This window comes from Diadema antillarum, unplaced genomic scaffold (assembly GCF_040938485.1).
Source record: "Diadema antillarum isolate AM-2024a unplaced genomic scaffold, OU_Dant_1.0 seq00000819_RagTag, whole genome shotgun sequence".
Lineage (NCBI taxonomy): Eukaryota > Metazoa > Echinodermata > Echinoidea > Diadematoida > Diadematidae > Diadema > Diadema antillarum.
In genome coordinates, this window is record NW_027271696.1 from 519,652 (window position 1) to 534,248 (window position 14,597).

Consider the following 14,597-nt stretch of genomic DNA (forward strand, 5'->3'; position numbering starts at 1 on the left):
TAATATGCTAGTAGACATAAGAAGTACATGAAAGGTTGGGGGTTGTTCTCCGATTACTGAATCCTCTCTTGAATGTTTTCCCAGCTAGATTAGATTTGGAGTTTCCTGACAGTCCCTGAAGCACCTTGAACAGCAAATGAATTCTTAGAGTGGCAGTTCTCTGTAGGCCTATACCGACTCTACGTGGCCGTAGGTTGGTCCCTCGAACTACAATAGATCATTGAATAAGTACCCAGCCCAGACACTTTTAGAACTTTGTTTGTGGTGCAACTGCGCTTTGTACCAGACGTACCCTAAAAACTTTGAACTTCACTGATGGAGGCAGTCATGTGAGACCATAGAGCTGTGTTCATTAATAATCCAACTCTATGTGTGAGACACGGGAGGACAAAGCGCGTGCGTTCCGGGCCCAGCTTTCACAGCACGCAGCTAGCAAGAGCGGATGTAGTCTTGATAGGGAAGTAGTGGGATCGGAACGTGCGTGATAAGTGGGATTCGCCGGTAGCTAACGCTACGGTACTAGCTGATCGTAAGCTAGCTAGCGACGCAGCCGTCTTGCTTGGCAAGGTCAATGATAAATCGCGTCATTGCTCAGTTCCTGTCGTTCATTCGTACCCGACAATATTCAGTAATGGCATCTGCTAACAAGTATGTCGATCTGCCCAACGGAAAAAAGATGCCCATACTGGGACTGGGCACTTGGAAGGTGAGAGATACCACAATTCCATGTTCTAGAACAGTTATGTAAGGTAGGATTCTTTGACGGTCCCACCTATTGATAAAAAAGTAATGCTGTCGTTTGTGAGGTTGCATGTATGTAACTGTCGAGTGTAACAGAAGTTATAGAAATAATTTACTCAGAGTAATAATGCTATACAGAAAACTGCATGGTGTCTATATAAGCAATATGATACATGACACGTGCATTTGTGAATGTATCAATTTGATTGGTTTTTCTGTAGCTGATACGTATAACTTAGTGATAAACTTTCATTTTCACAGCCTATTACAATGTATGTGATCATAAGGACAGACTGGATTATTAAAAAAGGTTAACTCAGCAACATTTTTGCACACACACACAAAAAAATAATAAAGTACAGCAAACAAACAAAGGACTGGAATTTACCCTCACGCCTCACATAGAATCTTCATTCCATGAAGCAAAACTTAGCCAGTTCCAATATACACAATCGCTGCATTGTGAAAAGAAAGCCACACCCAGACTACAATCGGGTGATTAATATAAATTCCTGTATTTAAATCTATAGTTGTCCCTGCTGTGTTACCAACAATATGTTGGTGACACAGTATCGTCATCATCATCATCACCATTCACTTCTGTCATAAACTTTGACAGAAGCAGTCAAAGTTGCCATTGCCAAATGGGGGAATTTGTTGCGTGAAAGTCAAGCTTGATATATTTCAGTGTTACTGTAAAACGATCGAGAAATGTTCATGTGCATTTCAATTTCGAGAGAGCCAAGATTTGCAAAATTAAATTGCATGTGAAAGTTCTTGTCTACACTACACGCATTAATTGTTAGAGGCAACTCGCAAATATTTCGTGCCACGAAGATATCGTGTCTTACAGTATAATATTCTGACATCGATGACCAATCTGGCTATATTAGTATAACTCTTTCTCATTGCAAAGCTCATTAGAAATACTTCACCTTTATAGGAGTTTCTGTGTGCTTAGAATGTAGTATAATTATTAGTTAACCATGCTAATAATTGCTGATTTGCTTGCCCAAGAGCTGGAGTTCATGCTTCAAACCCAGGCCAAATCTTGTGGTTCGTGCTTGTGATGGTGTTATTTGAAATACAAATGTAGTGTCAATCTTATTAATCCAGGTAAAAGTGACTGTTTTCATGCTCACTCACCCTGCTTGTGTGCGTATCTATGCTTCCTTCAGTCTCCAGCCGAGAAAGTGACGGAAGCGGTCAAAGTTGCCATCGACACTGGCTATCGGCACATTGACTGCGCTCACGTCTATGGTAATGAGGTTGCTGTTGGAGCTGCCATCAACGCCAAGATAGAGGAAAACGTTGTCACCAGGGAAGACTTATTTGTGACCAGCAAGGTGCGTAGCGTCTTTGACACTCCTTTTTATCAAGAAGGTTTATGCATGCAAGAGTGACTCTGGTGTCTGGGAATGGTGTTAACATTGAAGTAAAAATGGAACCTAAAAGATGGGGAAAGAGAATGGGTTATTAGTTTGCCAACATTAGCAACAAAAAAAAGAAAAGTGGAAAATACGCATGACACCTTGATTATCTGCTCTACGGTGTGTAGTCACGGGGATAATATCTGTTCCCATATCTACCACATCAGTTTAATCAGTAAATTATGATATGTATGGGTTTCAAAGTCAACATTGGTTTTGTTGTTGTTGTTGTTGTTGGTGGTGGTGGTGGTGGTGGTTGTTTTTGGTTGGTTGTTTGTGTGTTTGTTTGTTTTTTGCTGTTTTTGTTATGAGTGGTCAAGTACAGTCAACCTGAAAGTTAACCATTAAAACTTGCCATATCCCTGAGTTTGAAGAGGAAGTGTAAAGATATTTGGCATAGTATCTCTACTCTTTGCACACCCATCTCTCTCTCTCTCTCTTTCTGGCTACAGCTCTGGAACACCATGCATCATCCGGATGATGTGAGGGGCGCCTGTGAGGAAACGTTGAAAAATCTCAACGTCTCCTACATCGATCTCTACCTTATCCACTGGCCAATGGCCTACAAGGTTGGTGTAAAAATGATTTGCCTGTGTTTATTGCTAAAAATGCATACTGGTACACAAATGATAAACTCATAAGAGGATGATTGTGGGAGTACCCCTGTTGTTTATTTCCTATAGACAAATACACCAATTATGTCAATATTTAACCCCTCAGTACTGACTAAATAGAGGGAAACATAAAATGAATACCCTCACAATGTACCTCTTGCTTATCCACACAAACACACACAGACAAACACACCCACATGCATGCAAGTACAAACAACGACTGCTGCATAAACATCATTGAAAAACAGACTTTTGAATGCGAGTGTATAATTCATACTTTTGTTTTACCATCTATTTACAGTCGTTGGTACAGATAGTTCATAGATTAGCGAGGGAAAGAGGTATGTACAGCTTGCTTTTTGAGCACAGGTTCATGAGGTATTTTTTTTTCTTTTTGTTGCTTTCTATGGCTTTATTGTAGTTTTATCCACATGGCACTGAGTGATAAATGGATTTTAAACACATATTGTGATACCTACATTTGTACATGAATGATAGCTGTATAGGACATGAGGTGTAGTATTACTGTATCATATTTTGGAGAGATTTTATTGAAGACTTTATCATACTAGCTTTTACATGATTTCATGATAATTTCTTTGTTTTGTCTTGTTTTCATTTTTTCATTATCTTCATCTAAATCTTATGCAGAGAGGAAAGGAGATGTTTCCCAAGGATGAGAATGGCAAATTTATCCCAGCAGATATTGACTACGTTGACACGTACCTGGTAAGTTTGACTCAGCTGTTGATCAAGGCTCATGTTATTAGAGGTTTGTGGAGTTCTGAGGTAACTTGCACACTGATGTTACATGTACATATGTGTACATGTATTGTCAAAGTCTGATCATTCCAGCTTTTACAGTAGTAAAAAGCATTCATTTGTAATATGATGTAATTACCCACGCCGATGAAAATCGGCAGGGGGTTATGTAAAGGGTTCCGTATGTTTGTTTGTTTGTTTGTTTGTTTGTTTGTGTACAAGATAACAAGAGAACGGGTAAATGGATTTGCACGAAATGTTCAGGGGATGTTTGGATAATGGCAGGAAAGAATCGATTAGATTTTGGTGATAATCGGTTGACCCTTGCAAATTCTGTGTGACCTTGAAGTTTTGACCCCATGGTATAGTGACCACTCCGAAAATTTCCTGTTTCTCACTTTGCGATTTTCCGCTACCATACGAACACATAAACTCCCAAACGATCCGACTTCGCTGCTCAAATGTTCGTAAGAATTCCGAAATTTACGTTTAGGCCTATTTGAGGGACTATGTCCTTCTAGATTTATGAAAGTTCGTTCTCCGTCGTCACAAACTGGCCCGTATTTTGATGATTTTTCAAATTAACATTGATTGTTTTTTTTCGTTGGACGAGCATTTGCTCCGTCAGTCACACTGCACGATATGCGCGCTCAATGTCAATGCGTGTGCAAGGCCGCTGAAAATGCATCGCGCTCTACACTGTCAGTGCAAAATTGCATCGGGGACGTTGCGGCGCTCGTTGGTGACCGAATACTGGTGCAGTAGACATTTGCATTCAACCCTTGCATTGAATAATTTCCGTAGACACTAATCATAGGGGTAATTGCCTAGGGAGTACGTAAATTTTGTTTTTCTTTTGCGCTTTTGTGGATGCCATCAAAGATGATACACTCATACAACCTTTGATATCATCACACTCTCGGCTTGCTATGAGCAAAATATCCTGCAAGAAAACGGCGTATTTCTCGATTTTTAGCGCTTTTTAGGCGACCCGTCGCGTAGACAATACTCTTAAAACTGGACTTAATTCGCGCGCGCTTGGAAAAGTTCTGATTCTGCACTTTTGACGGTGGTATTTGGGATTTTCGATGGATTTTTGGAGGAGACTAAAGGACTTTCCTGTTGTGAATGAGTGTTACCGTATGTGAAATGATGTGATTTGCGTGTGATGTGACTGTAGACCCAAAGATCGTACACTTCAGTGTATGATCTTTGGTAGAACTCACTGGCTGGTGATAAAGCACACTGGCAATTAAGTGACCGAATTCTGGTAGATGACCGAATGCACATTATGTTTACCCCGACTTTGTACAAGGCGTGGGTCTGCTGCCTTTGACGGCCCCTCTCTAGTTGTGATTATGTTCTTGCATTTTGATCATAGAAATTTACGTCTTTATATTGGAACTCTATCTATGTACAATATATATCCAAAATTCTTTTTATATTTTCACCTGCTAGAGCATCTGTTCGTTTCTTTATTATTTCCTTCTTTCTCTATACATGTACCTCCCGTGAAATATAATGAGTTTTTATGGTCAACTGTCATACCTGTTGTCCTTTTCCTTCTCATTTTCTTTCCATTTTTTCATTCTGTGTATATCCCATACAGTATTAGGAGTAAATTTTATGATCAGTTTATTAGCAAAATCAACAATGTTATCATATATGCATGATATGTCTTGTCTTGAATCATTTTTTTTTCTTAATGTAAGATCAACCTCTGTAAATGCAGATTATGTATGTAAAGGTTTATGGACTTTTTACAGCTGTATTTTTTTTAAATATATACTTGTATTGAAGAAAAAATTATGATAATCTTGCCATCCATCATTTAGGCAATGGAGAAGCTGGTTGCTGATGGACTCTGCAAATCCATCGGCCTCTCAAACTTTTCCGCCAAAATGATCAAGAGAGTTCTGGAAAAGGCGTCTGTTCCTCCCGCCAACCACCAGGTAACTGTCTCAGGCATTCTGCCTGCTTGCCCAGCTCTCTTTCATGTCACAAGGTTAAAGGGACTGTACAGTACTGGTTGAGGTGGGGATTCATGTTTTGAACATTCATAAGTGAGATAATGGGAAACCTCTTATGAAATATGAAAGAGCATGTAATTTTAAGAAGGATTCAACGTTTATTTGATGAAAATTGGTTTTCAAATGGGTGAGATATAAAAAAACTGATAATAGTAAAAGGCGACAGGCCACACCTTTTATTAGGATCTCTTTGTTTCACCCTGTTTTTGGATATCTCAGCCATTTCAAAACCGATTTTCATCAAATAAACTTTTGATACCCCTTAGAATTGCATGCTCTTTGACATCTCATAGAGTGGTTTCTGAATATCTCGCAAAACGTTAAAAGCTAAATCCTCACCTCAACCAGAACTGTAACACCCTTTAACAGATTCCTTGATTTCTGACTGCTAGTACTAGATCTTCAATCTCCCTTTTGTCTGATTTTGTTCAGTTTTACAAAGCAGCAAACAAACAAACAACAATATAAACAGAGACATTTAAAGCCCAATAAGACCCAAACCTGAGGTGAATGGGACTCCGTTTCCTTTTCATCTGTGCTTATGACATTTTATCTTCCCCGGCAATCCCTTCCACAAACCACACATACACTTGTCACTAAGGAGCAGCTCAGAAATCGTCATCACTCCCTTATCTTGTTCTTAGCATAGATTTTTTTTTTTTTTCAGTATTTGTTCATTTCCACTTCATTCATTGATATACATTCCATGTGAATGCATACATACATGCAAAACAAATGCGCATAACATAGCATCTTACGTCAAAGAATGCGATGAACAGATTTGAATGTAAGTTGTTTTTTTGTTTGTGTTTTTTTTTTTTACAAAAAACTCTCCCCACCCCACAAATGTATGTATACTAATCATTAACTTCTTTGATCATTTTGCCATCAAAAGGATTATTGTATGATTTAATTGATAATGATAATAAGAAGCAAACAAATGAGATATTCCTTTTCAAACAGTTGTAAGCAGTAATGCAAATTGAACATTGACAGAATCATAGAAAAACAGCATAAGTGGTATACATAAACACACATCACAAGTTTAAACTTCATGCCCTTTTTCATTATATGAATGTTGTCGATCACTTTGTTGTTATCACCATATTGACTGAGATTTAACGGTTCAAGATTTTTTTATAGTTTTTTTTAGTGAAAGGTTGAAGAAATTGCGTAATATGCAATCCGTAAGAAATTGCATAATATGCAATTTTGTATCAGAGCAATCAGCAGGATTTTTTTGCGAACAAGATTCGTAAGATGCTATTCTGATAAAAAGGGTTGTACAGTTTGAATATGACAAGGAATATAAGAGGCGAGATCTAGACTGCATTTGAATAGGCATAGTATAATTAGTATTTCCATTTTTTCAGTTGACATTATTTCCCTGTTTATTTCAGAAACTACCAGATTCATTCAATCTCTGTAAGGTGTATGAATGAGATTTTTCCTAACTATTTTCATGTTACAGTGAAAGATCCTAAGAGTTAGATTTGTGGCTCCCATGGACAATTTTTTTTTCTGAGTATTATACAATGCATGATATTCACTCACCTGTAGCTACTCATATCTAGTATGCACTCAGGAGGGATACATGCATTTGCATTTTATTACACTTGGTATAGATTGTATTCCCATAAAAAGATATTTACAGCCTCCTTTAAGAACTAATGATCAATTAACCAAGAGGATCTGGTTAGGGCCAGTTGCTTCAGCTGCAACTCAAAAGTAAATATGACCTCACCAAAAGATTTTGGCCTTGCAGGGTTAACTTCCCCTCCCTCCCTCCCCCCCCCCCCCCCCCCCCCCAAGAAAAGAGACTCCAACATCTGTAGTACTTAATTTTCATGAATACTCAGTGTAACAAGGTGTTTATTTTGATGTCACTTATTTTATACAACAGTACATGGCTATTGTCATACTTGACATTCCATCTAGTTAAACCAAGTTGAGTATTGAACAGTTGAATCTAGATGCAGGTAAAAAAATGTATGCATATAAGTATACAGTGGTACAGTGGTACAGGTACAGTTTACCATTGGGAGCAGTGATTTTAAAAATGTTTGAGTTATCACATTTTATGCATGTGTGTAGGTCAGTTGTATCACAAAACATCTTACCATATTAAAAAAAAATTGAAATAAAGCCTAAAATATCATGAGATATCACCATTTTTCTCAATAAACCATAACTGTAGATGGTTTAGTCTAGAACATTCTTATTATAACTATTGTTCACATTTTGTATATTTAACAATACTTAATATTGATTATATTGATTCAAATTTTTACATTGGTTGTTTGTATCCTAAACTCACATCTTAGAACTATTTTGAAGCACTAAGCTGGGTTTTTTGTTGCATCCGCAAATGGTGAATAATGCCTTTAAATTGTAATTCTGAAGGTCTAAGGTCACCTGTCAGGGTTTTTTATGGGTCTGCAAAGTTCAAGAAACTTTGAATTTGACTTTAATTTCATTACAAGGTTTAAGGATGAAGCCAAGGCTCATAATGCACTTACCTTTCCTTTTTCTATTCTTTCTTTTGCGTGTACTGGTGTGTTTGTTTTGCCACGTCTGGCTGAATTGTTAGCTTCTCCACAGGTGTTATAATCAGTGAACTTTGTGACACTGATTTCAGGATATTTTCTGCATCTTGCATTAAGGTGTTTGAAGGTACAGAAATAGGTAATTGTTCATAGCAAAAAAAAGAAAAAAGAAAAAAAAGGGTTTTGGAATGGAAACTCGCTGAATTTAAACAAAGCTACAGATAATCTCTAAACTCCTTCTGTGGTCACCAGGTAAGATAAGACTCTGATTCTAACATCGTAACAGCTCATAGGTACAGTGAATTGTAGTGATTTCATCAGTACTGTCGACTATTCCTGCCTGGAATATGAAAAGACTGGAATTGAACATGGGCAGGCAAAGCGTTGCAGGGATAAAAAGACTTTTGCAATATTCTGCTTGAAAGTAATCTTGATTAATTGACCAAGAGAAGGTGAAGAAATGAATGCTGACTTGAACGTGCTGGATTAAATATTTACTTGTGTGAGATGTGCTGGTCAAAATCTTACCTACGGAAAGAAAAAAAAGGTTTTAAAATTAAAACAACTCATTCTCTCAGGTGGAGCTGCACCCCTACCTTACCCAAGAGAAGCTGGTGAGTTTCTGCAAGGAGAACAATATAATTGTGACAGCTTACAGTCCTCTCGGCTCTCCGGACAGACCATGGTAAGTCCAATGGGGTTGGCGTCTCGTACTGATCTCCGCACTTTGAAAACCTAGTGGCTGTCTTCATGTCTTCACCTTTCCATGGCAAAATCCAGTTATCCAGCAAAAAGGCAGTTACCCCCATGATGAAAATTTCCTGGTGTGGTGTGAGCGGTATATTCAAGGCATTGCATACATTGATAATCTATGTCATCTCTCATAAAAATTAATTCCAGTCTTAGTGTACGTAGTGCAAGAGTAGAGTTGGAGAATGAAAGTGCAAGATACGGATGATCATTCTTCCCATATGCGGGTTTTCTATCCATTTCCTGAATGATGCAGGGTGAAGGACGACGATCCGAATCTGATGCAGGACCCCGTCGTCAAGGACATCGCCAAGAAGCGGGGCAAGAGCGAGGCCCAGATTCTCATCCGGTTCGCCCTGGACCGCGGCATCATCTGCATCCCGAAGAGCGTCACTCCGGCCTACATCCGGGCCAACTTTGAGGTGAGCCATATAGTGGATGCTCTCTAGCACTCATCTTCTACTATAGGAGAACCCCATTATAATGGGGTCCTCAAATACATGACAATTACCTTGATATATCAGGCTTAAGCCCCAGTCACATACACGTGCCGGATCACCCCGGGTCTGGTCCGGGGTGATCCAGGGAGAGATCCGTGTTGACACCTTGGGCATTCTTGGACATTCGGGAGGCCAACATGGCAACTTTTGGAGGTCAAAAAATCTGGCGTCATCCGGGGACTGCTGTGTTGGCTGAGCAATCCAGGATGGTCCGTGTGGCCGCCGCATAGCTGCCATGTTGGTCCTTGTAAGCGCTGTTTAGATGCGGTGTTGTTCAGCCTTATTCGTGTAGTTACCTTGTTGATGCCGTGTGTAGAGTCATCAACGCTCGTCGACGCTCCATCCAGGGCGAAACTATCCCAGAACTCCCTGTAGCATCGTGTAGATCCTTGAGGATCTGTGTTTATATGTGACTAGGGCTTTATCACTGTTTCAGGGCTAAAAAAAAAAGAAATATAAAGAGTTGGGACCTGGAAAGTTATATTCGACCTTTGTATTAAGAGGTTCTATTGTACTTGCAACAGTCTTGTGGCCACATGAACCCCTAAAAGTGTGCTGTGTCAGTCGTGAAGACTTGGAAAAGTGGCTATGATGATGAAGATGTTGTTTAATGATCTCGCGTCACTAGTTTCACTGCTGATGTGCCCTTTTCATGTGCTTGGATTTTATGATAGCATATTAAATGAAAGTACATTCATCTACTTAAACAGAATGGTGTATTTACCGTAAATAACAATAAAATTGGTAACATGGAAGATGGGGTACCAGTAATTTCTGTGTGTGATGTGCTACTAGATCTGTATTTGCAGTCTCGTAATTTATGCCTCCACTGTATGCACTGAGTAGCCATATTCAAAAAGTATTACAATGTATGTATATTGTGCAGTCTTTACCAGTACTGTAGTGCCAATTATCTGTATACTGCATTAATGTACAGCAAGACCTCAATTATCTGGCCACGTAATTGATTTGGCTGGATATGAAAAGAGATATGCTCAAATACAGCACTTTTTAGCATGTCATGCTAGGGGTATTCACATGTTATTACCAATTTCCTAATATCATGACTATCTACATTGCATTGTCATGTTTCATTCTTCAGAAATTGATATGGAAATAAAACGAATTACCAGTAAAATATCCCTTGAATGATATTGACCGACAGTGAGATCAGTATTGCAACTCGTCGAATACTGCCACTGCATTAAACCATAAACACTGCTGTGCACTCAGTGCCAGTGACAAGCCTGGTACCAGTCTTTGACATCGTCTCCCGAACTGACTAAAAAGTTACAATCTGCTTCGATGATTGGAGTATATATCCCGTCATGTATTTGCACGATAATGATTGAACATGTGTTCGTCTTGATTCAGGAAAATGTTTTCTGCTGCAATGCAGTAAAATAGAAGAGAAATGAATTAAAAAAAAAAAATGTCATCAGCGAAAGGTTTTGATAATGTTATCTTCTCTCTCTCTACATCTCTTTTATCTCTCTCACTGATTTAATAACAGGCTTTGAACTTTGAACTCAGCCCGGACGACATGAAGCAATTGATGGACCTGAACACTGGCTACAGGGGCTGTGGACTGGAATGGTAAGTCAGCCTTTTAATGTTGTGAGCAACAAGAGAGAAAATTCACTGTACTCTAGACATTAACATCACCCATCAGTCCAGTACTCGGTTTGTAGTACAAACAAGGTACGGGTGTTGGAGATCTCTGTTAAGTCAATACTCGCCGTTACTATTCTTCATGCAGCATATTTCGACTGGGCTGTGACACTCGGAGCACCTTGCAACATATGCGCAACAGTCATGGCGCGAGGTTGTATGAAATGCCAGGATATTAATCACATTAATCATACACTTTTTCTTCAGGCAAGCGGGAGATATCATTAGGTGTCACAAGGAACTTCTTTCAGTGATTGTAACCACTTATTTGTATGTCATCGCCAGTCACAGGAGCAAATTTCACCCTTATGCAGATATCACATTGTTCCCTTCATTTGGCTGAATCTGATTAAGATTTCCTTGCATGATAGACAAATAACAGTAGTTTGCCATATTTACAAAGCTGATAGATTGTGGAAAACACAAAGTGTTTTATGTGGTCTCATCATCAAAACTGGACTGCAATAGTTATATTATATTGGATGGCTATGAATGGGATACCAGGGGATATTGCATGAGTTAGGGCCAATATTGCACGAATCGAAGATGAGTGCAATATTGACCCTAACGAGTGCAATATTCCCTGGTTTTCCATGAATCAAGGCCATCCAATATAATTATTATCATCTATACAATCAAGCAGAGCAAGCATAAACTGCACAAAATTACCCGGCTTCTACTCGTCTTTGAAGTTGACTCGGCAGTCCCATCGATCCCAGCGCTGAAAAGGGGAAGCCCCTAAAACTGCGTATGAAACAAACAACTAGCAAGATGTTTGTGCGCTTGTGAAAAATGTAACAAAATGACGCGCACTAGTAGCAAGCGTTTGCGCATTCAGCAAGCGCTCACGCAATAAACGAGACAGAATTGAATATCGTGTGATCTTGAACGGCAAGTAGCAACGGTAGTCTATAGGGAATTAATACGTTGGTCTATTCGATTCGTTCAGTAAGCTCTGATATTGAACGGTAAAAATTGAGCGGAATACAATACGCGTTTTTAATGCGCCGCTAAAACGTCCTATATAGATGATAATAGATGATATGGTGACCTATCCTCAAAAGCAAGAACGAAGAGCAAGTTTGTCGCTCAGAAAATAGTTCGGATAAAGTTCTGTGCTATACTTCTCTTTACATTTTGAGTATGTTCTGGAATTGGGTAGCATAACCTGCTGAAGACGAATACCAAGTATACTCGGGCAGGTGTCTATGGGAAATGTGTGATGTAGCAAAATCAGCCCGACCTCAATGGGTCAATCCATGGACAGCTGATGTTTTGACTCATCACCTGCAAGCTTTGATGAGTTGGCCAGGATGTCGCTGTGGAGTGATAATTACATACAATTGTACATTGAAAGCCTGAATGAGATTCATTGTGGAGAATTGTGTAGCTTTAGGCTCTCCAGTGATAATGAGAATGCAGTCCACTCTATGTGAGGTGGCTTCTTGTAAGTGTGAGCAATGTTGTCTGAGAAGGTCTTGCCATGATTATTACCCAGGCATTGCCAGGTCCCCATTCAAATCCTATCATCAAGAGGGACATGGTAAGTGGAACATTTTATTTATTCATATCATTTCATTCTCAAAACAAATATGAACCTGAAATCTCCCCAATGCAAGTCTAGATTCTATTCTACTATACTACAGTGCTGGCGATGATAAAAAACAAAGTATTAAATCAATTCTTTTTGTCCCCGCCGAACGAGTTCGAGCAGGGGACTATGAAACGGGCTCCGTACGTGTGTGTGTCCGTGTGTCCGTCCGTCCGTCCGTCTGTCCGTGTGTCCGTGTGTCCGTCCGTGTGTGCGTCCGTGTGTGATCAAAATCTTCAATTTGCTACTTCTCTGTCATTTATGAGCCAATTTTGATTCTGTTTGCTTTATATGATAGCACTACATGGGAGCTTTGAAACTTCTACACAGAATTTCAGTCGTGACCTTTGACCTTGACCTTTGACCTATATTGTACATTTTGCTACAAAATGCTACTTCCTTCGCCATTTCTAACCAGATTTCGATTCCGTTTGCTTTATGTGATGGCACTAGGTGAGGGCTTCAAAACTTCTACACAGAATTTTGACCTTTGACTTCTTTGACCTTTGACCTTGATTTTTGACCTGTATTGTACATTTGGCTACAAAATGCTACTCCTTCGCCATTTCTAACCCGATTTCGATTCCGTTTGCTTTACGTGATGGCACTAGGTGAGGGCTTCAAAACTTCTACACAGAATTTTGACCTTTGACTTCTTTGACCTTTGACCTTGATTTTTTTGACCTGTATTGTACATTTTGCTACAAAATGCTACTCCTTCGCCATTTCTAACCCGATTTCGATTCCGTTTGCTTTATGTGATGGCACTAGGTGAGGGCTTCAACACTTCTACACAGAATTTTGACCTTTGACTTCTTTGACCCTTGACCTTGATTTTTTGACTTGTATTGTACATTTTGCTACAAAATGCTACTCCTTCGCCATTTCTAACCCGATTTCGATTCCGTTTGCTTTATGTGATGGCACTAGGTGAGGGCTTCAACACTTCTACACAGAATTTTGACCTTTGACTTCTTTGACCTTTGACCTTGATTTTTTGACCTGTATTGTACATTTTGTTACAAAATGCTACTTCCGGCGGGGACATATATTACGCACCGCGTAATTTCTACTTTTCCTTGTTCTTTTTATTTCTGCCTGTAGGGTCTCACACCGTCAGCATCCCTTCAGTGGTGAGGAGAGAGACGAGGAGTAACTGGAGGGGTAGGTCAGCTGAGGATGACGGGGTGTGGTCTACCTCCACCAATATCAGGAGTCTTTTTTTTTTTCGTTTGCATGGGGCAAACTTGTTTTTAATGTTTGTATTTTCCTTTCTCGCAGACTTTCCTTTTGTTTTTAAGGCAATAATTTTGCATCCCTGATATGAAATGAATCACAGCTATATCTTTCAAAATGTGTGTATGTATTTAAAAGGGCCAGCATGGTTGGTTTGTTTGTAATTTTTTGTTATCTTTTTCGTCATTCTAAGCAGTTAAAAAAGCGGTTTTTGTGTTCAATTAATTCTTATCTTGACTCCCAAATGGTTCATGAAACAAGAGATGCAAATGACGTTGTGGAGATGGGATGCATATGATGCTGATTTCTGTGGTTTGGTTATGGTTTTAACAATTCACTTCATACATGTACTATTTGAACCAGTGTTTACGCTAACACATTAAGGTACGACGCACAATGTAAGGCACCGAGGTTGGTTTTTGCACACATTTTACTCTGCAAAAGTTCTTTGTTTGTGGTCTGTTCTTTGTATCGTTCGTGGTTCTGCTTTGGCACGGTGTTTCAGGATCTATAGCTTCAAGTGCTCCAGTGTGTGTGAATCTTAAGAGGTGCTTCTCTATCTTCTGTCCAGTATTCGTTTCTTGCCCATTTCCAAATAGGTGGGATCTCTTTGTCACTTATAAGACCAAGATTTATCACAGATGGTTTGGAGAGAATTTGTGCTATGGTAGAAGCTATCGGGTAAATTCAGTATGATAGCACATGGTTGAATGTGAATAGTATCAA

At 39.2% G+C, this 14,597-nt stretch overlaps 1 protein-coding gene across 1 annotated transcript; it reads left to right on the forward strand.

Annotated features, from left to right (window-relative positions):
• The first annotated feature begins 549 nt into the window (after positions 1-549).
• On the forward strand, positions 550-13,791 carry LOC139739812 (aldo-keto reductase family 1 member B1-like). Its single transcript, XM_071650405.1, has 9 exons — positions 550-706; positions 1,920-2,087; positions 2,624-2,740; positions 3,437-3,514; positions 5,383-5,499; positions 8,702-8,808; positions 9,130-9,295; positions 10,887-10,969; positions 13,740-13,791. Exons 1-9 carry the CDS (start codon positions 572-574, stop codon positions 13,789-13,791), a joined length of 1,023 nt encoding a protein of 340 aa, XP_071506506.1. The 5' UTR covers positions 550-571.
• The last annotated feature ends 806 nt before the right edge of the window (positions 13,792-14,597 follow it).

Coding starts and splice junctions, on each gene's coding strand:
- LOC139739812 (XM_071650405.1), top strand. CDS start 572: ATGATAAATCGCGTCATTGCTCAGTTCCTGTCGTTCATTCGTACCCGA. Junction 707..1,919: donor TGGGACTGGGCACTTGGAAG/GTGAGAGATACC, acceptor TGCTTCCTTCAG/TCTCCAGCCGAGAAAGTGAC. Junction 3,515..5,382: donor ACTACGTTGACACGTACCTG/GTAAGTTTGACT, acceptor TCCATCATTTAG/GCAATGGAGAAGCTGGTTGC.